Below are 22,772 nucleotides of genomic sequence, written 5' to 3'. Positions count from 1 at the left end.
TTGCTGAGTTTTTGTGTACAGGCATCAATTTTGTTTCCTGAGTTAGATTGCTCTAGAAGTTGGACTCGGACAGATGGCAGAGTCTGAACTTCCAACTAAAATCAAGTGAAAAGATATTTGATTTACGCAATTGGGATGGGATCACATGCTTCACTTTCACAAGCAACTCGTAGCAGCCACTGAACAAAGGAAGAAATGGAATCACTTAAATTGATAGCAGAGATAATCACCACCTTTTATTCGATTTATCTTCGTCATCATCACTGTTTGGTACATTACCATGGCAGTTCAGGGGAAATGCAGAGAAGCAGCCATTTCAGGCTTACACACGCATACGCATCATAGACTACATATATGAAACGGCCTTTGTTAGGCAGCAGAGTTTCCACAAGTCCATGGCTATGTCTTATTTATCTTCACCAGATGCACCAACAGCAGGCTATCCGGTTGACGAGGCAGCCTCCTCAGACAAGGACCTGGGCTGCAGCTAGCCTGGCAATCGGGACCCTGCAAAAAGGTTCCATATCAAGATGTTAACGGCTATAAATAGCGTCAAGGTAGTGCTAATCCTCCAAATTTCAATATTTCAGCCAACCTGAACGGGGAGCATGAAACATAATCCAGCCCAGCCTTTGCGAAAAAAGCAACTGAAGATGGCTCTCCGCCATGTTCACCGCAGATGCCCACCTGTTTGGAAACACGAAATCGATCAGTCAAATGAACTAAGAATGAATTCTGCACAACAGATACAGTGTCCTCGGTGGAATACTTACCTTCAAGTTAGGCCTCGCTTTGCGACCCCTCTCTGTAGCAATCTTTACTAGCTCCCCCACTCCTCTCTGATCAAGCACCTGGCATATTCATTAACAGGTAAGTTATCAAGTACAATATGATAAGGTTATGGCTGTACAAAAAAAATCAAGAAGGAACATGCAAAATGCCTAGACATGTGAGGTGCCCACGTGTGTGAGTGATGAAAATATGGGTGGTACTTAAAACAAACTTGAAGTGGTACGGTCCCAGTCGTAACAAATTTACCTCAAATGGGTCATGCTGGAGGATACCCTGGGCCAGATAGAAGGGGAGGAACTTCCCCACATCATCCCTACTGTAACCAAATGTCATCTGCGTGAGGTCGTTTGTTCCGAAAGAGAAGAACTCAGCCTGCTCTGCTATCTGTCAATGGATGTGCAACCAGCACAACGATGTCAGGTACATGCGTATTTTCCCTTGATATATCTGATAAACTAATTCTTTGCATTTGGAGAACTCCTATTGGCCAAGAGTTCTGCTAACTAATGCATGTATTATTCAGTTTACATGCTGAATGTCAATGGCCAACATTTATGGTTTTACAGAAAGAACAGGGCTATCACAAGCTTTTTACCTCATCTGCCACTAGAGCAGCCCTGGGAATTTCAATCATAGTCCCAGCTTTGTAATCAATGGTTTTCCCCATATTGGTGAAAACATTGTTAGCAATTTGGCGGATAAGAGCCACTTGATGTCCCAATTCCTGGCAAAACCAAATGTCAATTGTCACAAGGAAAAATCAACTGCTGAATCAAACTTGCAATAATAAAATCAAGTGCGGTTTGAAGAGAAATGAAATGGTCAGGTTTCCATAAATTGGTGGTGTATAGTTGTATCCCATCAAATGGATTATGACATTTTTCAACTGCACAAACTGTGAAGTGAAGGTACACCTTTATACCAGCCAAAGAAGATACACGTGAAGAAAGACATACCTGAGGTGTTCCAACAAGAGGAACCATTATCTCTGGAAATACTTGAATACCCTGGTTGGTCATGGATATAGCAGCTTCAAAGATGGCCCGGGCTTGCATTTCTGTTAATTCAGGATACGAAATACCAAGCCTGAAATATTAGCATCACCAGCATTAGTAAAGGAAAGAAAACAGAATTGCGAATGAGAACAGGCAAGTAAATGAATGGGAAAGGAAAACTTGATTCAATAGTGGTTGTGTTAAAAACATGAAAAAAATTACACTTTATTCTGTTGATCATATGGATATAGTTCAATCTCCAGCATAGCTAAACAAATAAACAACACCAACCTGCAACCACGGAAACCAAGCATTGGATTTACTTCTGAAAGTTTCTCCATTCTTGCAAGGACATCATCCTCAGAGGCTCCAGTTTCAGCACATAGCTCACGCACAATATCCTCCACATGCCCTTCTGGAAGGAATTCATGAAGTGGAGGGTCCAACAGCCGGATAGTCACCGGGAGCCCTGAAATGCAAACATTGATGCTCAGGTGGTTCTGTGTGACAAAAATGTAGTTTGGATTCCCTTGCAAAAAGTGCAGTCTATAACTAATGCCGTATGCCATCGATGGAAAGTGTTTATTTGATATCAGTTTCCATGGGACATGTTATTACATATACCACTTTCAACAAAAGAATGAACAAGCACTGGCAGAATTATATACCCTAAACTATATGATGAGTGCCAAAAAAATACTTCAAGGTTAGAAGCACAATTCTTATAAGATCCTGTAATCTTGCAATTTTTTCTACTTTGTGTGTTCACAGTTAACACCCAATGGTCAATATTCGCTTATTTAAGAAAGTAAGCCAGCTCGGGGTATTTGAACTCTAGTGCACCTCATCTAGTGAGTATATTTCCTCCGTCCGGAATTAGTTGACGCTCAAACAGATGTATCTAACACTGAAATACGTCGAGATACATCTATTTGAGCGTCATTTAATTCCAGAAGGAGGGAGTATATGAATACAGAGATTTTCCACATACCATCCATGGCACGGAAAATGCCTTCAAAGTCGGACCTCTGGTAAGGCAGAAGACGATCTAGTGCTTTCTGCCTCAGTTCGACAGTTGGAGCCATTATCATCTGCCTCACAGCCTTAATCCTCTCATCAGAAGCAAAGAACTACAAAGTATACAAAGGAGAACATTAGCCTTTTTTTACTTGCCTAGAAGAGCAGACTTGTGTCCATAAAGTTCACTTCGAAAGTTGAACTGCAGAAAATAACTATCATAACAAAATATGTCCTCCAAAAAGCAAACAGTAAAGAAGTTAACACCAACCATGTGTTCTGTCCGACAGAGTCCAATTCCTTCTGCCCCATTTTTCCTTGCTGCCAATGCATCCCCGGGGGTGTCTGCATTAGCCATAACCTAGAACACGCAAGATATGCATAATAAGGATTTTTTGTTGAAGCTTGTGTAATGCTTAGGCCTAACGCAGTTAACAAGACTGATGTAAATTTTAGTTAAAGTCAAATTGAGGCAGTTTCTGTTCTTGTTTTTATTCCTAGGAAGTTTACCTTGAGCTGCCTAACTTCATCAACCCAGGACATGAAAGTTTCCAAGTCAGCACTAAGGGCTGGTGGGGAAAGTGGCTGCTTGCCAAGGATCACTTCACCAGTTGATCCATTGAGTGATATCCAGTCACCTTCATAGAGCATCTTGTCTTCAATAGCTACCACCTATGCGTATAGACCATATACCAAAGTAAGCACCTCTATAATACAAAATGATGAATACAGATTTATCACACTCTCATTATGAATTTTAAGGTTGGAGCAAAGTGTTGCGCCTAACAATGTATATCCTAGACATCTGCAGCGATAAGTTCAATCACCTTTTCAGTTTCATTTACGCGGATGCTTGAGCACCCTGACACACAGCATTTTCCCCAACCACGTGCTACAACGGCAGCATGAGAAGTCATACCACCTCTTGCTGTAAGAATTCCAGCGGCTGCATGCATGCCACCAACATCTTCTGGGCTGGTCTCTATCCTCACCTTTACATTCAGAAAGTTCAAAAAATATCAGGATAACTCAAGAATAGGACAAGTCCAACCCAAAATGACATAGAAAAATGAAGGAGACATCCTGCTATAAAAAGGAGGATGATAAGGACATGTACAGACCAGAATAGCAGATTTCCCTTGGGCATGCCATGCTTCAGCATCCTCCGCAGTAAATACAATTTGTCCCACAGCAGCCCCAGGTGATGCTGGTAAGCCTGTAGTAATAACTTTGCCTTTGTATGAAGCAGCCTCGGGGTTCGCAAACTGGTTGTCATAACATAAGGGTAATAAAACTGAGTCAATATATTGCCATTATCCAGTTGCAAATAAAATTCAAACGAGGGATGTCAATATAAGGGTTAAAATAAAGTTCCAGACACCAATACATCTGATTAAATTTGAACTTGTAAAGTAAGAAAGCAAGAAACTATCTGTATACATCAGATTTTAGTAGTATGTCAGAATCATAGGCCTATTGAATGAGTATACTATCTTCATTAATTACGAATGCATTCTCAGCATGCAAACGATGTGGTTCTTGTGTAAAATCATTAAGTAATGCAAATATATCCTGAAAAAGCAGATAATTTATTGGGATAACAGAGGCAGTAACAAATTGCATGCATGTATTTACATGTATCAGTTTTATAGACCATTTGGGCATATTTGATTATCTTATACCTGTGGATGAAGAAGCTGGTCCAAGTGGCCTGGTTCTACCATCTTAATCGCTGTATTGCGATCAACAAGAGCCTCATTAACCATGTCTACAGCAATCTTCACAGCTCCTGTGCCAGTACGCTTTCCGGATCTGCATTGTAGCATCCAGAGCCTATTTTCTTGAACTGTAAATTCAATATCCTGAATTAAACATGAAAAATGCAAGTTATTCTCCATTGGAAATAGTAGGGGTTCAGGTTAATCTTTTGACATATTAAGGCAGGATCATGACCAAAGAGCATTCATGTCATGTGGGCAATTGTAGAGAGCACTGTAATGGTGCTTGAAAATGATCACATAAACTAATTAGATAGCTAAGTTCTTCACAATGTTTCAGAATAAGTTTTATATCACGCTATGGGTCAAACGCCTTGTTGCATAAAACAGCAACACTGACAGGCCCCTCAGCAGAGCTTCCTGCAAGCAGTTGGTAAACTAACATACCATCATTTCCTTATAGTGGCTCTCCAGTATGTCACAGTTTTCAACAAGCTCTGCATAGGCCTCCGGCATGTGATCCCTCATGGCATCAAGATCCTCCGGGGTTCTGATTCCAGCAACCACATCCTCACCCTGCATAAGGCAAAAAAAAAGTTTTTTTTTTTTGAGGAAACACCGGGGGGCGGGGGAGGGGGGGGGGGGGGAGAAGCCCCACCCTGAATATATTTTCTCATAGCTGCATAGCAGCAGGAAAAACCCCAAAGCACAGGGGGAATACAAGAGTTGAGTTTTCAGATTACAGAAGAATCACAGGTTCAGGGAAACGGTTAAATTATGCCCAGCCATTCAATGAATACGCAATATCCACAGACTGTATTATCTTGATTGCATAATCTATTTTAATAAAAGTGGGCAGCATACTGCTCTTTTGCTGTGCGCACATACGTAGAGCATGGCAGCTAGAACTTAGAAGCAACCATCAGCGATCAGAACCGAGCCATACCTGAGCATTGACTAGGAACTCGCCATAAAGCTTCTTCTCCCCGGTGCTAGGGTTCCTAGTGAAGAGGACACCAGTGCCGGAGGTGTTCCCCATGTTGCCAAACACCATGCACTGCACGTTTACGGCGGTGCCCCTAAGTCCGGTGATCTGATTAATGCTTCTATACTTGTTCGCTCTCGGACTGTCCCATGAGTCGAACACGGCCAACACCGCTAACTGCAATTGCCTCTTGGGGTCTATGCCAAGGCAAGAAACAACAAGCATATACACATATCAACTGGGTGCCAAAAACACAATGTCAGTTTCAAAATATATAAATAAAAAGGTGAAATTCATGAATTCAACCTGAGGGAAATTGTTCTCCTTTGGCTTCAACGTAGACGTTCTTGTACTGACCCACTAGCTCCCTGAGGTCATTGGCAATGAGGTCGGTGTCGTTGTCCACCCCCTTGGTTGCTTTCATGGCTTCGAGCTTCTCTTCGAAAAGCGCATGGGGAATGTCCATGACCTGGCAAGAGGAAAGACCCTGCTAAGAAACAAGGATCCTGCTACTACTGCTAGTTGCTAGTACGAATTATTGTAAACAAAACGTCGACCCAACTTTTTCAGTACAAAAGAAACTGCTATTTAGTGAGGAACGCACATCCCAGAATGCAGTATTCGAAATCCAGTTGCCAGATTAACTGGGCTGGATCCATCTGGCGTTCCTCCTTTTGTGGAACAATGTACCAAGCAAACGAGTAAGAGGAATTTGATTAGCTCAGGCGTTCGCTGTCATAGACCCGCAGTCTTGTGCTAAACCAAAATATGTTCGATACAAACGAGTAATGACTCGGTGTTTCCCCTTTTACTAGGGCGCCGCAGTCGGAGCCGACCTAGCCGCCGGGGTCGAGCTCCAGCCTCCATGAGGGGCACAGCGGCGGCCGGGCGGTCCGGCCTCCAACCGCGCGGGCTCCGCCGCCGCCGCCGCCGCCGCCGTCCTGCCGCGCTCGCAAGTGAACCGGTGAAGTGGAGTCTTTTTTCTTTTCGTTTTTTGGTTTGCTGGTGAAGTGGGGTCGTTGGTGGGCATTGGACTGGTGAGGTGGAGTCTTTTTTCATTACTAGTATAGTAAACGATAATGCTCCATCTACGAACAGGCTACCGATAACGTAATCTTCCTAACTATAAATCCTCTTCCCCCTGATTTTAACCAGAGTGGGCCTCATCCAATTAACTACCTTCACATCAGCCTTTACGTAAAAACCTCACATAAGTTTACGTGGATCTAGCATTACTCTATAATAAAACTTGGTAATCCCCTCAAAAAAAGTAAAACTTGGTACTATCATTGGACTGCATTTTTACTCTAGAGCTACTCCCTTTCCAAAATAGATGATCCAATTTTACATTAAAATAGATGACTCAACTTTGTACTAACTTTCTAAGTTAATAAGTTAATCTAAACCTATTTTAGAACGGAGGGAGTAAGCTAGAAGACAACACCAACTTGACAGGTTTGTCTAAACCTACTACTGTATATGAATTAATATTGCAGATGTCATGGCTCAATGAAGTCGGAGCTGAAATTTTTTGTCATGTTTTTCGTCACCCCAAACTGACTGTCTTAATTATTTTGCTTTCTAAGAACAAGACAAATCTTTTCATGAAATTGGACATTTTGTGCTACGGAAAAATGCTTGTCTTATTGTTTTATCAAAGTTTGTCTAGTTGCTTTTTGTCTTATTTCAGAAGTAACAGTGTCAAAGTTTGCCCTCCTTTTTTGTTTATCTTATTTTCAGAGTGGGGTGAAATAATAGTGTCAAATAAGACAAAGGTCGCCTTCATCGGTCATTCCTTTTCTCTGAGAGAAACAGTTGCGGTCAAAATACGGCAGTGTTGCGGTGCAAACTGTCCTTGGGAATCGGATTAACTGTGCTGACAATAACAGGAAAAAAAAAGCTTCTGAAGGTGTTTGCACATACGGGTGGTATGTGATGCGGCTCAGCTTTCTTCATATGATGAAACAAAAACTCCTCTTTATAAAGCAACCCAATTCATTTATTTGTTTCATATTTTTATGAAGCTGTTTTGTTCTCTTGTAAATTACTCCTACTCGCTAGCCAAACGTACTTATATACTTGACTAAAAACAATCGTTTTCGACGGTTAAAAAGCAAGCATACAAGAACCCCCCACGTAATCCTTGTCACCTTCATCATAATGCAGCAGCAGCAGCAGCCAACGTCTCGGCGACGCAACCCGCGTCAGACGCACGTCGCTCCCTCCCTCCGAAAGCAACGGTTGCTCGACGCACGCAAATTAACTACGTACGACAACGGTTGCTCGATGCATGACAGTAGTACGATCCATGGAGCTAGGCTTAGCTTAGTCAGAGCCAGGTGTGTTGTGGTATACTCACGACGTTGCCGAACATATCGAGGAAGCGGCGGTACGAGTCGTAGGCGAAGCGGTCGCCGCTCTTGGCCGCCAGCCCGGCGGCCACCTCGTCGTTGAGCCCCAGATTGAGCACCGTGTCCATCATCCCGGGCATGGACACCGCGGCGCCGGAGCGGACGGAGAGGAGCAGCGGCCGCGCCGGGTCGCCGAGGCGCGCGCCCATGTACTCCTCCACCCAGCGCAGGCCCTCCAGGGTCTCCTCCCACAGCCCCGGCGGCAGCGCCCTCCCCGCCGCCTGGTACTGCTCGCACGCCTCCGTCGACACCGTGAACCCCGGCGGCACCGACAGCCCGATGCTCGCCATCTCCGCCAAGTTGGCGCCCTTCCCGCCCAACTGCACACGCCATGCATCCACGATCCAGTCATCATAGTCAGCATATATGGTGAATTATTAGTGAAAATACATCAACTGAGAGTGATGGATCTAACGATTAGTACGTACCAGGTCCTTCATGGCCTTGTTGCCCTCGCTCTTGCCCTTGCCGAAGTGGAACACCCTCTGCACGCGCGCGCATTGAGCAGGAGCCATTAGTGCGACGCAATGCTACAGGCCCCACCGGCCAGTGACGACGAACAGTAGTAGTAGTACAACTCGATAGTTGCTGATGAATGAGCTCGTTGGATGCTCATGGGGTGAGAGCCGGGTTCTATTTATAGCAAGGGGAGGGCGCGGAGGCCTTGGCCACGTAGAAACGGCGTGGCACCGCGGTGAGACCCACCGTGAGACGTCAGCGCACGATCGTCGCATGCGGGGGACGGACCTGCCCGGGGGAGGGGCCGGGTGGGCTTGTGCTCGTCCGGTGAGCTCCATGCCAAGTGGCATCTGGCATCTTCAACGCCGATTCTCAAACTGTCCGCACCCGGGCTGCGGAAGCCATCCAACGCGAGTCCGTATCGGTTTGTGGGACGGTTCGAACATACTTTCTCTCGTAAATTAAAGACAAACGTGATGATGACATGTATCTAGGGTAGGGTCCTAGGCCTGACCTACATGCCTTACCCAAGGACACTACGCAAGAGGCCAACACCTACAAAGATAGAAAGAAGATACCGACCGGAATCATCACAGGGTGCAACTCACTCGACAGAAGATCAACTCGGATATCCCACTTCCACTCGGCCGTCGTTATTCACTCGGAATACAACATTTCACCCGAAGGACAGAAGAGTCGTCACAGGATGGGAACCGTCAGACATTCACTCCGTCGCCATAAAGATCATTAAACGCGGGCGTTACCAGTAATGTTCGTACCTTTATTCTCTCATTGAACCCTTGTGTAACTGAGGGCTGCGAGGAGTCGGCATACTCTATATAAGCCACCCCTCCCCTCTTGCACAAGGGTTCGCACCCCCTGTAACTCAACACTCCAATCAACAAAGCCTCCACGACACCGAGACGTAGGGCTATTACCTCCTCCGAGAGGGGCCTGAACTCATAAATCCGAGTGTACAATCACGTCGTAGCTAGACTCTGCCCTCTCTTACTAACCCCCTACCTCTACTGTCAGATACGTTCCCACGACAGTTGGTGCCCACCTTGGGGCAGGCATCGACTTCCGGTGAGGTTGCGATCTTCAATCTCCATCGACATGGCTTCCAGCGGTGGATTGTCCTTGGGCCGCGAGATCCGTCTCGGCGCGCTCACCTTCATCGCCGAGGATTCGGCCTGGCTCCAGGAAGCCACCCTCAACGTCGAGGCGCTCCCTATTCGTGGGGCAGCACACTTCCATGCGAGTGCCTGCAGCGTCCTCTTGCGGCAGTCGTCGACTCAGTATCAGTCGGCTCCGGTGTCGTCTTCCCTCCCCGCTGCCCGTCGTCGCAAGCGATCCGGTCGCCCGCGGCTTCAGTGGTGGGTGAAGCACGCGGTGGCTCGTCAGTCGTCCACTCCTTAGATCGCGGCGATCGAGCCCGATGAGTCCCTTTATGGCTTGTTCGATCTGTCGACTGGTCACTCAGATACTCTTTCCGAGTGCGAAAGCAATGATCCCGCCGCGGAAGTCCTCATGGCTGGCCCCCAGCGTAGCCCACCAGGATTTCCCCGCGGCGGGGGCGAGAGCGGTGGTCTGTCGCACTGCAACGATGAGTACTACCCGCATGCCTTCACTGCGGAACAAAGAGAGGAACTTCAGCGCAGGAACGAGCAGACTTTCCAGACCCCCATAGGCTTTGGAAGCCGCACGCGTAGCCACTCTGGCTGAATGTGTGCGTCTGGAGGATCTCCAGAAGTCACTCGAAGACCGCGCTCGCAGGCCACCACCGAATCCTAGTCGACGACAACGGTAGTTGTTTTCGACTAGATCTCGAGATGAGTGTCAGGTATAGCGCACTCCAATTCCGAATGTTGCAGTAGCCGCCCGTATTGCAGATTCAATCCAACCATCTCGTTCTGAAGCTGGAAGAGGCTTAGAGCAGAGTCGGACACTGCTTAGAGCAGCTGGGGAGCAGGATTCGATTGTTTCTCAGTCGCGCAATATGATTCACAGCAGGTCCGTCAAAGCGAACACGGTTCAGTCTGCCCACAACTCAAGATCACCTCCGAGGCGTGAAGTGAAGGAAATATGCCCTAGAGGCAATAATAAAGTTATTATTTATTTCCTTATATCATGATAAATGTTTATTATTCATGCTAGAATTGTATTAACCGGAAACATAATACTTGTGTGAATACATAGACAAACAAAGTGTCACTAGTATGCCTCTACTTGACTAGCTCGTTAATCGAAGATGGTTATGTTTCCTAACCATGAACAATGAGTTGTTATTTGATTAACGGGATCACATCATTAAGTGAATGATCTGATTGACATGACCCATTCCATTAGCTTAGCACCCGATCGTTTAGTATGTTGCTATTGCTTTCTTCATGACTTATACATGTTCCTATAACTATGAGATTATGCAACTCCCGTTTACCGGAGGAACACTTTGGGTGCTACCAAACGTCACAACGTAACTGGGTGATTATAAAGGAGTACTACAGGTGTCTCCAAAGGTACATGTTGGGTTGGCGTATTTCGAGATTAGGTTTTGTCACTCCGATTGTCGGAGAGGTATCTCTGGGCCCTCTCGGTAATGCACATCACTTAAGCCTTGCAAGCATTGCAACTAATGAGTTAGTTGCGGGATGATGTATTACAAAACGAGTAAAGAGACTTGCCGGTAACGAGATTGAACTAGGTATTGGATACCGACGATCGAATCTCGGGCAAGTAACATACCGATGACAAAGGGAACAACGTATGTTGTTATGCGGTCTGACCGATAAAGATCTTCGTAGAATATGTAGGAGCCAATATGGGCATCCAGGTCCCGCTATTGGTTATTGACTGAAGACATGTCTCGGTCATGTCTACATTGTTCTCGAACCTGTAGGGTCCGCACGCTTAAGGTTTCGATGACAGTTATATTATGAGTTTATGAGTTTTTGATGTACCGAAGGAGTTCGGAGTCCCGGATGAGATCGGGGACATGACGGGGAGTCTCGAAATGGTCGAGACGTAAAGATTGATATATTAGACGACTATATTCGGACATCGGAAAGGTTCCGAGTGATTCGGGTATTTTTCGGAGTACCGGGTAGTTACGGGAGAAGCAATGGGCCTTGATGGGCTTTAGTGGGAAGAGGAGAAAGGGCCAAGGGGCTGCTGCGCCCCCCCCCCTCCCCTCTAGTCCGAATTGGACTAGGGAAAAGGGGGCCGGCCACCTCTCCTTCTCCTCCACTTCCTTCTCCCTTCCTCCCCTCTTGGTGGACTCCTACTAGGACTTGGAGTCCTAGTAGGACTCCACATCCTGGCCGCACCAAGCCTTGGCCGGCCTCCTCCTCCTCCATCCTTTATATACTGAGGCAAGGGGCACCCCATAGACACAAGTTGATCCACGTGATCATATTCTTAGCCATGTGCGGCGCCCCCTGCCACCATAGTCCTCAATAATATTGTAGCGGTGCTTAGGCGAAGCCCTGCGACAGTAGTACATCAAGATTGTCACCACGCCGTCGTGCTGACGGAACTCTTCCCCGACACTTTGCTGGATCGGAGTCCGGGGATCGTCATCGAGCTGAACGTGTGCTAAAACTCGGAGGTGCCGTAGTTTCGGTGCTTGATCGGTCGGGCCGTGAAGACGTACGACTACATCAACCAAACGCTTCCGTTGTCGATCTACTAGGTATGTAGATCATACTCTCCCCTCTCGTTGCTATGCATCACATGATCTTGCGTGTGTGTAGGAAATTTTTTGAAATTACTACGTTCCCCAACAGTGGCATCCGAGCCTAGGTTATATATGTTGATGTTATATGCACGAGTAGAACACAAGTGAGTTGTGGGCGATATAAGTCATACTGCTTACCAGCATGTCATACTTTGATTCGGCGGTATTGTTGGATGAAGCGGCCCGGACCGACATTACACGTACGCTTACGCGAGACCGGTTCTCCCGACGTGCTTTGCACATAGGTGGCTTGCGGGTGACAGTTTCTCCAACTTTAGTTGAACCGAGTGTGGCTACGCCCGGTCCTTGCGAAGGTTAAAACAACACCAACTTGACAAACTATCGTTGTGGTTTTGATGCGTAGGTAAGATTGGTTCTTGCTTAAGCCCGTAGCAGCCACGTAAAACTTGCAACAACAAAGTAGAGGACGTCTAACTTGTTTTTGCAGGGCATGTTGTGATGTGATATGGTCAAAACGTGATGAGATATAAGTTGTTGTATGAGATGATCATGTTTTGATAAAGTTATCGGCAACTGGCAAAAGCCTTATGGTTGTCTCTTTATTGCATAAGATGCAAGCGCCAAATAATTGCTTTACTTAATCGCTATGCGATAGCAATAGTTGCAAGAGCAATAGTTGGCGAGACGACCGTGTGACGACACATTGATATAGATCAAGATGATGGAGATCATGGTGTCATGCCGGTGACGATAGAGATCATAACAGTACTTTGGAGATGGAGATCAAAGGCGCAAGATGATGATGGCCATATCATGTCACATATTTTGATTGCATATGATGTTTATCTTTTATACATCTTATTTTGCTTAGTTTGACGGTAGCATTTTAAGATGATCTCTCACTAATTATCAAGAAGTGTTCTCCCTGAGTATGCACCGTTGCGAAAGTTCTTCGTGCTGAGACACCACGTGATGATCGGGTGTGATAGGCTCTACGTTCAAATACAACGGGTGCAAAACAGTTGCACACGCGGAATACTCAGGTTATACTTGACGAGCCAAGCATATACAGATATGGCCTCGGAACACGGAGACCGAAAGGTCGAGCATGAATCATATAGTAGATATGATCAACATAGTGATGTTCACCAATGAAACTACTCCATCTCACGTGATGATCAGACATGGTTTAGTTGATTTGGATCACGTGATCACTTAGAGGATTAGAGGGATGTATATCTAAGTGGGAGTTCTTAAGTAATATGATTAAATTGAACTTAAATTTATCATGAACTTAGTCCTGGTAGTATTTTGCAAATCATGTTGTAGATCAATAGCTCGCGTTGTTGCTTCCTTGTGTTTATTTTGATATGTTCCTAGAGAAAATTGTGTTGAAAGATGTTAGTAGCAAAGATGCGGATTGGATCCGTGATCTGAGGTTTATCCTCATTGCTGCACAGAAGAATTATGTCCTTGATGCACCGCTAGGTGACAGACCTATTGCAGGAGCAGATGCAGACGTTATGAACGTTTGGCTAGCTCAATATGATGACTACTTGATAGTTTAGTGCACCATGCTTAATGGCTTAGAATCGGGACTTCAAAGACGTTTTGAACGTCATGGACCATATGAGATGTTCCAGGAGTTGAAGTTAATATTTCAAGAAAATACCCGAGTTGAGAGATATGAAGTCTCCAACAAGTTATATAGCTAAAAGATGGAGGAGAATCGCTCAACTAGTGAGCATGTGCTCAGATTGTCTGAGTACTACAATCGCTTGAATCAAGTGGGAGTTAATCTTCCAGATAAGATAGTGATTGACAGAATTCTCTAGTCACCATCACCAAGTTAGTAGAACTTCGTGATGAACTATAATATGCAAGGGATGACAAAAATAATTCCCAAGCTCTTCGTGATGCTGAAATCGACGAAGGTAGAAATCAAGAAAAACATCAAGTGTTGATGGTTAACAAGACCACTAGTTTCAAGAAAAGGGCAAAGGGAAGAAGGGGAACTTCAAGAAGAACGGCAAGCAAGTTGCTGCTCAAGTGAAGAAGCCCAAGTTTGGTCCTAAGCCTGAGACTAAGTGTTTCTACTGCAAAGGGACTGGTCACTGGAAGCGGAACTACCCCAAGTGATTGGCAGATAAGAAGGATGGCAAAGTGAACATAAGTATATTTGATATACATGTTATTGATGTGTACTTTACTAGTGTTTATAGCAACCCCTCAGTATTTGATACTAGTTCAGTTGCTAAGATTAGTAACTCGAAACGGGAGTTGCAGAATAAACAGAGACTAGTTAAGGGTGAAGTGACAATGTGTGTTGGAAGTAGTTCCAAGATTGATATGATCATCATCGCACACTCCCCTATACTTTCGGGATTAGTGTTGAACCTGAATAAGTGTTATTTGGTGTTTGAGTTGAGCATGAATATGATTTGATCATGTTTATTGTAATACGGTTATTCATTTAAGTAAGAGAATAAATTGTTGTTCTGTTTACATGAATAAAACCTTATATGGTTACACACCCAATGAAAATAGTTCGTTGGATCTCGATCGTAGTGATACACATAATCATAATATTGAAACCAAAAGATGCAAAGTTAATAATGATAGTGCAACTTATTTGTAGCACTGCCGTTTAGGTCATATTGGTGTAAAGCGCATGAAGAAACTCCATGCTGATGGGATTTTGGAATCACTTGATTATGAATCACTTGATGCTTGCGAACCATGCCTCATGGGCAAGATGACTAAGACTCCGTTCTCCGGAGCAAGCAACTGACTTATTGGAAATAATACATACTGATGTATGCGGTCCGATGAGTGTTAAGGCTCACGGCAAGTATCGTTATTTTCTGAACTTCACAGATGATTTGAGCAGATATGGGTATATCTACTTGATGAAACATAAGTCTGAAACATTTGAAAAGTTCAAAGAATTTCAGAGTGAAGTGGAAAATCATCGTGACAAGAAAATAAAGTTTCTACGATCTGATCGCGGAGACAAATATTTGAGTTACGAGTTTGGTCATCAATTAAAAAAATGTGGAATAGTTTCACAAACTCATGCCACATGGAACACCACAGCATAATGGTGTGTCCGAACGTCATAACCATACTTTATTGGATATAGTGCAATCTATGATGTCTCTTACCGATCTACCACTATCGTTCTGGGGTTATGCATTAGAGACAGCTGCATTCACGTTAAATAGGGCACCATCTAAGTCCGTTGAGACGACACAATCTGAACTGTGGTTTGGCAAGAAACCAAAGTTGTCATTTCTTAAAGTTTGGGACTGCGATGCTTATGTGAAAAAGTTTCAACATGATAAGCTCGAACCCAAATCGGAGAAGTATGTCTTCATAGGATACCCAAAGGAGACTGTTGGGTACACCTTCTATCACAAATCCGAAGGCAAGACTTTTTGTTGCTAAATTCGGAGTTTTTCTAGAGAAGGAGTTTCTCTCGAAAGAAGTGAGTGGGAGGAAAGTAGAACTTGATGAGGTAACTGTACCTGCTCCCTTATTGGAAAGTAGTTCATTACAGAAATCTGTTCCTGTGACTACTACACCAATTAGTGAGGAAGCTAATGATGATGATCATGTAACTTCAGATCAAGTTACTACCGAATCTCGTAGGTAAACCAGAATGAGATCCGCACTAGAGTGGTATGGTAATCCTGTTCTGGAAGTCATGTTACTAGACCATGACGAACTTGCGAACTATGAGGAAGCGATGATGAGCCCAGATTCCACAAAATGGCTTGAGGCCATGAAATCTGAGATGGGATCCATGTATGAGAACAAAGTATGGACTTTGGTTGACTTGCCTGATGATCGGCAAGCAATTGAGAATAAATGGATCTTCAAGAGGAAGACGGACGCTGATAGTAGTGTTACTATCTACAAAGCTAGAATTGTCGCAAAAGGTTTTCGACAAGTTCAAGGCGTTGACTACGATGAGATTTTTTTCACTCGTATATATGCTTAAGTCCGTCCGAATCATGTTAGCAATTGCCGCATTTTATGAAATCTGGCAAATGGATAAACAAAACTGCATTCCTTAATGGATTTCTTAAAGAAGAGTTGTATATGATGCAACTAGAATGTTTTGTCAATCCTAAAGGTGTTAAAAAAATATGCAAGCTCCAACGATCCATCTATGGACTGGTGCAAGCATCTCGGAGTTGGAATATACGCTTTGATAAGTTGATCAAAGCATATAGTTTTATACAGACTTACGGTGAAGCCTGTATTTATAAGAAAGTGAGTGGGAGCACTACAACATTTCTGATAAGTATATTGAACAACATATTGTTGATCGGAAATAATGTATAATTTTTTGGAAAGCATAAAGGAATATTTGAAAGGAGTTTTTCAAAGAAATACCTCGGTAAAGCTGCTTACATATTGAGCATCAAGATCTATAGAGATAGATCAAGACGCTTGATAAGTTTTTCAATGAGTACATACCTTGACAAGATTTTGAAGTAGTTCAAAATGGAACAGTCAAAGAAAGAGTTCTTGCCTGTGTTGCAAGGTGTGAAATTGAGTAAAACTCAAAGCCCGACTACGGCAGAAGATAGAAAGAGAATGAAAGTCATTCCCTATGCCTCAGCCATAGGTTCTATAAAGTATGCCATGTTGTGTACCAGATCTATTGTATACCCTACACTGTGTTAAGCAAGGGAGTACAATAGTGATCTAAGAGTAGATCACTGGACAGCGGTCAAAATTATCCTTAGTGGAATAAGGAAATATTTCTCAATTATGGAGGTGACAAAAAGGTTCGTCGTAAAAAGTTACGTTGATGCAAGTTTTGACACAGATCTGGATGACTCTAAGTCTTGATCTAGATACATATTGAAAGTGGGAGCAATAAGCTAGAGTAGCTCCGTGCAGAGCATTGTTGACATAGAAATTCGTAAAATACTTACGGATCTGAATGTGACAGACCCGCTGACTAAAATTATCTCACAAGCAAAACATGATCACACCTTAGTACTCTTTGGGTGTTAATCACATAGCGATGTGAACTAGATTACTGACTCTAGTAAACCCTTTGGGTGTTGATCACATATCGATGTGAACTATGGGTGTTAATCACATGGTGATGTGAACTATTGCTGTTAAATCACATGGCGATGTGAACTAGATTATTGACTCTAGTGCAAGTGGGAGACTGAAGGAAATATGCCCTAGAGGCAATAATAAAGTTATTATTTATTTCCTTATATCATGATAAATGTTTATTATTCATGCTAGAATTGTATTAACCGGAAACATAATGAGTTAGTTGCGGGATGATGTATTACAAAACGAGTAAAGAGACTTGCCGGTAACGAGATTGAACTAGGTATTGGATACCGACGATCGAATCTCGGGCAAGTAACATACCGATGACAAAGGGAACAACGTATGTTGTTATGCGGTCTGACCGATAAAGATCTTCGTAGAATATGCAGGAGCCAATATGGGCATCCAGGTCCCGCTATTGGTTATTGACCGAAGACGTGTCTCGGTCATGTCTACATTGTTCTCGAACCCGTAGGGTCCGCACGCTTAAGGTTTCGATGACAGTTATATTATGCGTTTATGAGTTTTTGATGTACCGAAGGAGTTCGGAGTCCCGGATGAGATCAGGGACATGACGAGGAGTCTCGAAATGGTCGAGACGTAAAGATTGATATATTGGACGACTATATTCGGACATCAGAAAGGTTCCGAGTGATTCGGGTATTTTTCGGAGTACCGGGTAGTTACAGGAGAAGCAATGGGCCTTGATGGGCTTTAGTGGGAAGAGGAGAAAGGGCCAAGGGGCTGCTGCGCCCCCCTCCCCTCTAGTCCGAATTGGACTAGGGAAAAGGGGGCCGGCCACCTCTCCTTCTCCTCCACTTCCTTCTCCCTTCCTCCCCTCTTGGTGGACTCCTACTAGGACTTGGAGTCCTAGTAGGACTCCACATCCTGGCCGCACCAAGCCTTGGCCGGCCTCCTCCTGCTCCATCCTTTATATACTGAGGCAAGGGGCACCCCATAGACACAAGTTGATCCACGTGATCATATTCTTAGCCGTGTGCGGCGCCCCCTGCCACCATAGTCCTCAATAATATTGTAGCGGTGCTTAGGCGAAGCCCTGCGACAGTAGTACATCAAGATTGTCACCACGCCGTCGTGCTGACGGAACTCTTCCCCGACACTTTGCTGGATCGGAGTCCGGGGATCGTCATCGAGCTGAACGTGTGCTAAAACTCGGAGGTGCCGTAGTTTTGGTGCTTGATCGGTCGGGCGGTGAAGACGTACGACTACATCAACCAAACGCTTCCGTTGTCGATATACTAGGTATGTAGATCATACTCTCCCCTCTCGTTGCTATGCATCACATGATCTTGCGTGTGCGTAGGATTTTTTTTGAAATTACTACGTTCCCCAACATGAAGATCATGGTTATTACCAGGACCAGTACCTGGATCGAGGCCACAGGCAGTTTGATCCTCGGTATCACCGCGATGACCGCCGTCGAGTGCCTACGCCCCCTCCGAGGGGTGGTTCGTATGTGCCCCGGCAGTATGATGACAGGCGCTCGTACGGTGACGAGCGGAGGATTCCAGCCGATCCCCGAGAGCCTGGGTTTGATGCAAGGTCAGTCCTCGTGCAAGGCCTGGTTGACAGAGGCAGGGCTAACCGAGAGGGTTTGGACAGGGATCGCCCAAGTGGAAGCAGAGCATTTGTTTTTGGGCCTGAATGTTTTAGTAGGGCCATTCGAGCTGCTGAGATTCCTCCCAACTTCAGGTTGGTTGCAGGGGTGAGTAAGTTTACTCGTGAGTCGAAGCCAGATACGTGGTTAGAAGATTACCGAGTGGCTGTGCAGATTGGTGGAGGCAATGACAAAGTGGCCACAAAGCACCTGCCCTTGATACTTGAAGGCTCAGTCAGGGCGTGGTTGAACCAGTTGGCTCCCGCCAGCATATATTGTTGGGAAGACTTGGCCCGAGTGTTTACCAAAACGTTTGAAGGCACTTGCAAGCGACCCGCTGGTCTGACTGAACTGCAACATTGCTTCCAGAAGCCGAATGAAACCTTGAGGGATTATATCCAGCATTGGACCATGCTTCACCATGTGGTAGAAAATGTTTCTGAGCATCAGGCAGTTTGTGCATTTAAAGAAGGCGTCAGATATAGAGAGCTCGTACTGAAATTTGGACGGTCTAGGACCCTCTCCATGAACCGGATGATGGAGATAGCCACTCGGTACGTGAATGATGAAGAAGAGGACCGGCTCCGTAGTGGCAAGGGAAAGGTCGTAGACCCTGACACCGAGGGCGGGAATCCCAGTCGGAGGCAGAAGCGCAAAGCTAAAGCCGCTGGTCAAACAGAAGCAACAGTAGTGACGACTCAAGGCAAGTTCAAAGGGAAGCCCAAGGGGCAGTGGATACCCAAAAAGATGAAGGATCAATCAGGCCAGGACGTCCTGGATCTTTTGTGTGCCATCCACACGAACAAAGACGAGGAGGGTAATCTGATTTTACCCAAGCATACCACTCGACAATGCAGATTCCTCATTCAATAGTTCCGTGAAGGTCAACCGAGTGAAAAGGGCTCCAACAAGGATGAGGATGAAGAAAAGGCAGGATATTACCCGAAGGTTAATGCTACCCTGGTGATATTTGCTGACGTTGAAAGCAAAACTCGACTAAAGTCATCAATCGTGAAGTGAACATGGTTGCTCCGGCAACTAAGACGTACCTCAAGTGGTCAAAGGCCCCCATTACCTTCGACCTGTCGGACCACCCACCTCATGTTGCTACCCCTGGGCGACAAGCACTGGTAGTGGATCCAGTAGTGGGAGCCACTCGGTTGCACAAAGTTCTTATGGATGGCGGCAGTGGCTTGAACATTCTTTATGCTGAAACCCTTCAGGGGATGGGCATTCCAATGTCCCGACTCAGTGAAAGTAACATGTAGTTTCACGGAGTCATCCCAGGGAAAAAAGCAAAGTCACTCGGTCAGATTGCTTTAGATGTGGTTTTTGGTGACTCGAAGAATTTTCGGAAGGAAAAGTTGATGTTTGAAGTGGTGGATTTTCATAGTGCCTATCATGCTATTCTGGGCCGATCGGCGTATGCCTGTTTCATGGCCCGCCCATGTTATGTGTACCTTAAGCTGAAGATGCCCGGAGCCAAGGATGTGATCACCATCACTGGGAACAAGCAGAGAGCCGAGGAATGTTTTCATAAGGGATCCAAGATTGTTGATGTACTGATGGATGTGGTGGAGTTGGAAGAGTACAAGAAGAACGTCGATCCGAGTGATTTGCTCCGCTCTAAGAAGCCCACTTCTGAGTCTGCTTTTCAGTCGGCAGGAGAAACGAAGCAAGTTCACATTCACCCGGAAGATCCCATAGCCGCTCCGACCAATATCTCAACGACACTCGAAAGCAAATAGGAAGCCACACTCATCCAATTCCTCCGTGAGAACTGGGACATCTTTGCATGGAAACCATCCGACATGCTAGGTGTACCCAGGGGACTGACTGAGCACCGTTTGTGTGTCGACTCAAAGCCAAACCTGTCAAAGGGCATCTCCGTCGTTCTGCTGTGGAGAAGAGGAAGGCGATTGGCAAGGAAGTGGCTCAACTCCTGGCAGCTGAGTTCATACGCGAGATATACCACTTCGAGTGGCTTGCCAACATCGTCATAGTCCGCAAGAAGGATAATTCACTCTGCATGTGCATTGACTTCAAACATATCAATCGGGCCTGCCCGAAAGATCATTTTCCATTCCCCCATATCAATCAGATAGTTGATTCAACTGTGGGATGTGAGCACTTGTCTTTTCTTGATGCATATTCCGGATATCATCAGATCCGACTGTATGGACCATATGAAATAAAAATGGCCTTCATCACCCCTTTCGGGTGTTTTTGTTATGTCACCATGCCATTCGGTCTCAAAAATGCTAGTGCTACATTCATGCGCATGATCCGAAGTGCCTGCTCACTCCGATCAGTCGGAACATCGAGGCTTACATGGATGACATTGTGGTCAAGTCACGCAAAGGTTACGACCTGCTGACTGATCTCACTGAAACCTTGACCAATCTGAAAAGGTATGACATCAAGCTAAAGCCGTCCAAGTGCACATTCAGAGTACCTGGAGGCAAGTTACTCGGTTTCCTTGTTTCCGAATGGGGGATAGATTCCAATCCCAAGAAGATCGGTGCAATCGTCTGAATGAAACGCCTTGAGCATGTGCATGACGTCCAGAAGCTCACAGGTTGTCTAGCAGCACTGAGTCGTTTCATTTCTCGTCTTGGTGAAAAGGCACTACCTCTTTACCGACTGATGAAGAAATCCGATAAGTTCGAGTGGACTCCTGAAGTTGAAGCAGTGTTTGTTGAGCTCAAAGCTCTGCTCTCCACCCAGCTGGTGCTTGCTACTCTGAACAGCAAAGAGCCTCTAATTTTGTACATTGCGGCCACTGGTCAAGTTGTAAGTACAGTGCTCACAATGGAAAGGGAAGAGGAAGGAAAGGCCTACAAGGTTCAATGACCAGTATACTATATTTTTGAGGTTTTGACTCTATCCAAGCAGAGGTATCCTCATTACCAGAAGCTCGTCTATGGAATCTACTTAACAGCCAAGAGTCACACACTATTTTCAACATCACTCGATTTTAGTCGTCAGTGACGCCCCACTTTCTGAAATCGTGAACAATCGGGATGCAACTGGCCGAGTGGCTAAATGGGCAATTCAACTTCTCCCTCTGGATATTAAGTTTGAAGCAAAAAAGGCGAGCAAATCAAGCACTCACAGATTTCCTGGCCGAGTGGATAGAACAACAACAGCCGACTCAGGTTTACTCGGAACACTGGACCATGTTCTTCGATGGATCTAAAATGATGAACGCTTCCGGTACCGGAGTGGTCCTAGTGTCCCCAAGAGGTGATCAACTCAGTTATGTCCTTCAGATTCACTTCGATTCCTCCCATAATGAGGCTGAGTATGAAGCAATCCTCTGCGGGTTGCGTATGGCTATCTCACTCAGCGTCCGTCGCGTGATGGTCTACGGTGACTCGGACTTGGTGGTCAATCAGGTGATGAAGGAGTGGGATGTCAAAAACCCTGCCATGACAGGATATTGCAACACAGTAAGGAAACTAGAGAAAAAGTTTGAGGGTTTGGAGCTTCACCACATACCCCGAATCAAAAATCAAGCAGTCGATGATCTGGCAAAAATAGGTTCCACTCGAAAGCCTATCCCCAACAAGTGTTTCTTGAGCATCTCCATTCCCCGCCAGTGCAAGAGGATCCTTTCACTAAGGAGCCTCCCCAAGAGATAAGTCCTACCGATCCGACTGAAATCGAGGTCCCTGCAGTCATTGACTTGGTTATGGAGATCCTAGTAATCACCCCCGACTGGACAGTGCTGTACATTGCGTATCTGCTCAAGTAGGAGCTTCCAGAAGATGAAGTTGAAGCACGACAGATTGTCCGCAGATCCAAGGCTTTCATAGTGATGAATGGACAACTCTATAGAGAGAGTGTTACTGGCATAGCTCGACGATGCATTTCTCCAGAAGAGGGTCGACTGATTTTGGAAGAGATCCACTCGGGGACCTGTGGTCACCATGTGTCTTCTCGGACAATTGTGGCCAAAGCATACCAAGCTAGATTTTACTGGCCGTGGG

General features: G+C 45.3%; 1 protein-coding gene across 1 annotated transcript; it reads right to left on the bottom strand.

The window, feature by feature from the left end:
* Positions 1 to 210: 210 nt before the first annotated feature.
* On the bottom strand, positions 211 to 8,541 carry LOC125517362 (pyruvate, phosphate dikinase 1, chloroplastic). Its single transcript, XM_048682560.2, has 18 exons — positions 8,347 to 8,541; positions 7,867 to 8,238; positions 5,814 to 5,976; positions 5,469 to 5,704; positions 4,970 to 5,098; positions 4,487 to 4,666; positions 3,926 to 4,069; positions 3,632 to 3,796; positions 3,315 to 3,476; positions 3,076 to 3,165; positions 2,779 to 2,917; positions 2,079 to 2,256; positions 1,749 to 1,878; positions 1,388 to 1,516; positions 1,039 to 1,176; positions 774 to 851; positions 596 to 687; positions 211 to 507 (listed from the first exon to the last, which is right to left on the bottom strand). Exons 1-18 carry the CDS (start codon positions 8,431 to 8,433, stop codon positions 465 to 467), a joined length of 2,655 nt encoding a protein of 884 aa, XP_048538517.2. The 5' UTR covers positions 8,434 to 8,541; the 3' UTR covers positions 211 to 464.
* Between the last annotated feature and the right edge of the window lie 14,231 nt (positions 8,542 to 22,772).

This window comes from Triticum urartu, chromosome 1A (assembly GCF_056163025.1).
Source record: "Triticum urartu cultivar PI428250 chromosome 1A, HENAU_Tu73, whole genome shotgun sequence".
Lineage (NCBI taxonomy): Eukaryota > Viridiplantae > Streptophyta > Magnoliopsida > Poales > Poaceae > Triticum > Triticum urartu.
This window is presented reverse-complemented; position numbering and strand designations above follow the sequence as displayed.

Bases quoted from the DNA above. Each gene is read 5' to 3' on its own strand.
- LOC125517362 (XM_048682560.2), bottom strand. From the start codon at position 8,433: ATGGCTCCTGCTCAATGCGCGCGCGTGCAGAGGGTGTTCCACTTCGGC. The intron at 4,070-4,486 runs GTATAAGATAAT...TATGACAACCAG, and splicing joins ACCAGCTTCTTCATCCACAG to TTTGCGAACCCCGAGGCTGC. The intron at 3,797-3,925 runs GTCTGTACATGT...CTGAATGTAAAG, and splicing joins AAGGGAAATCTGCTATTCTG to GTGAGGATAGAGACCAGCCC.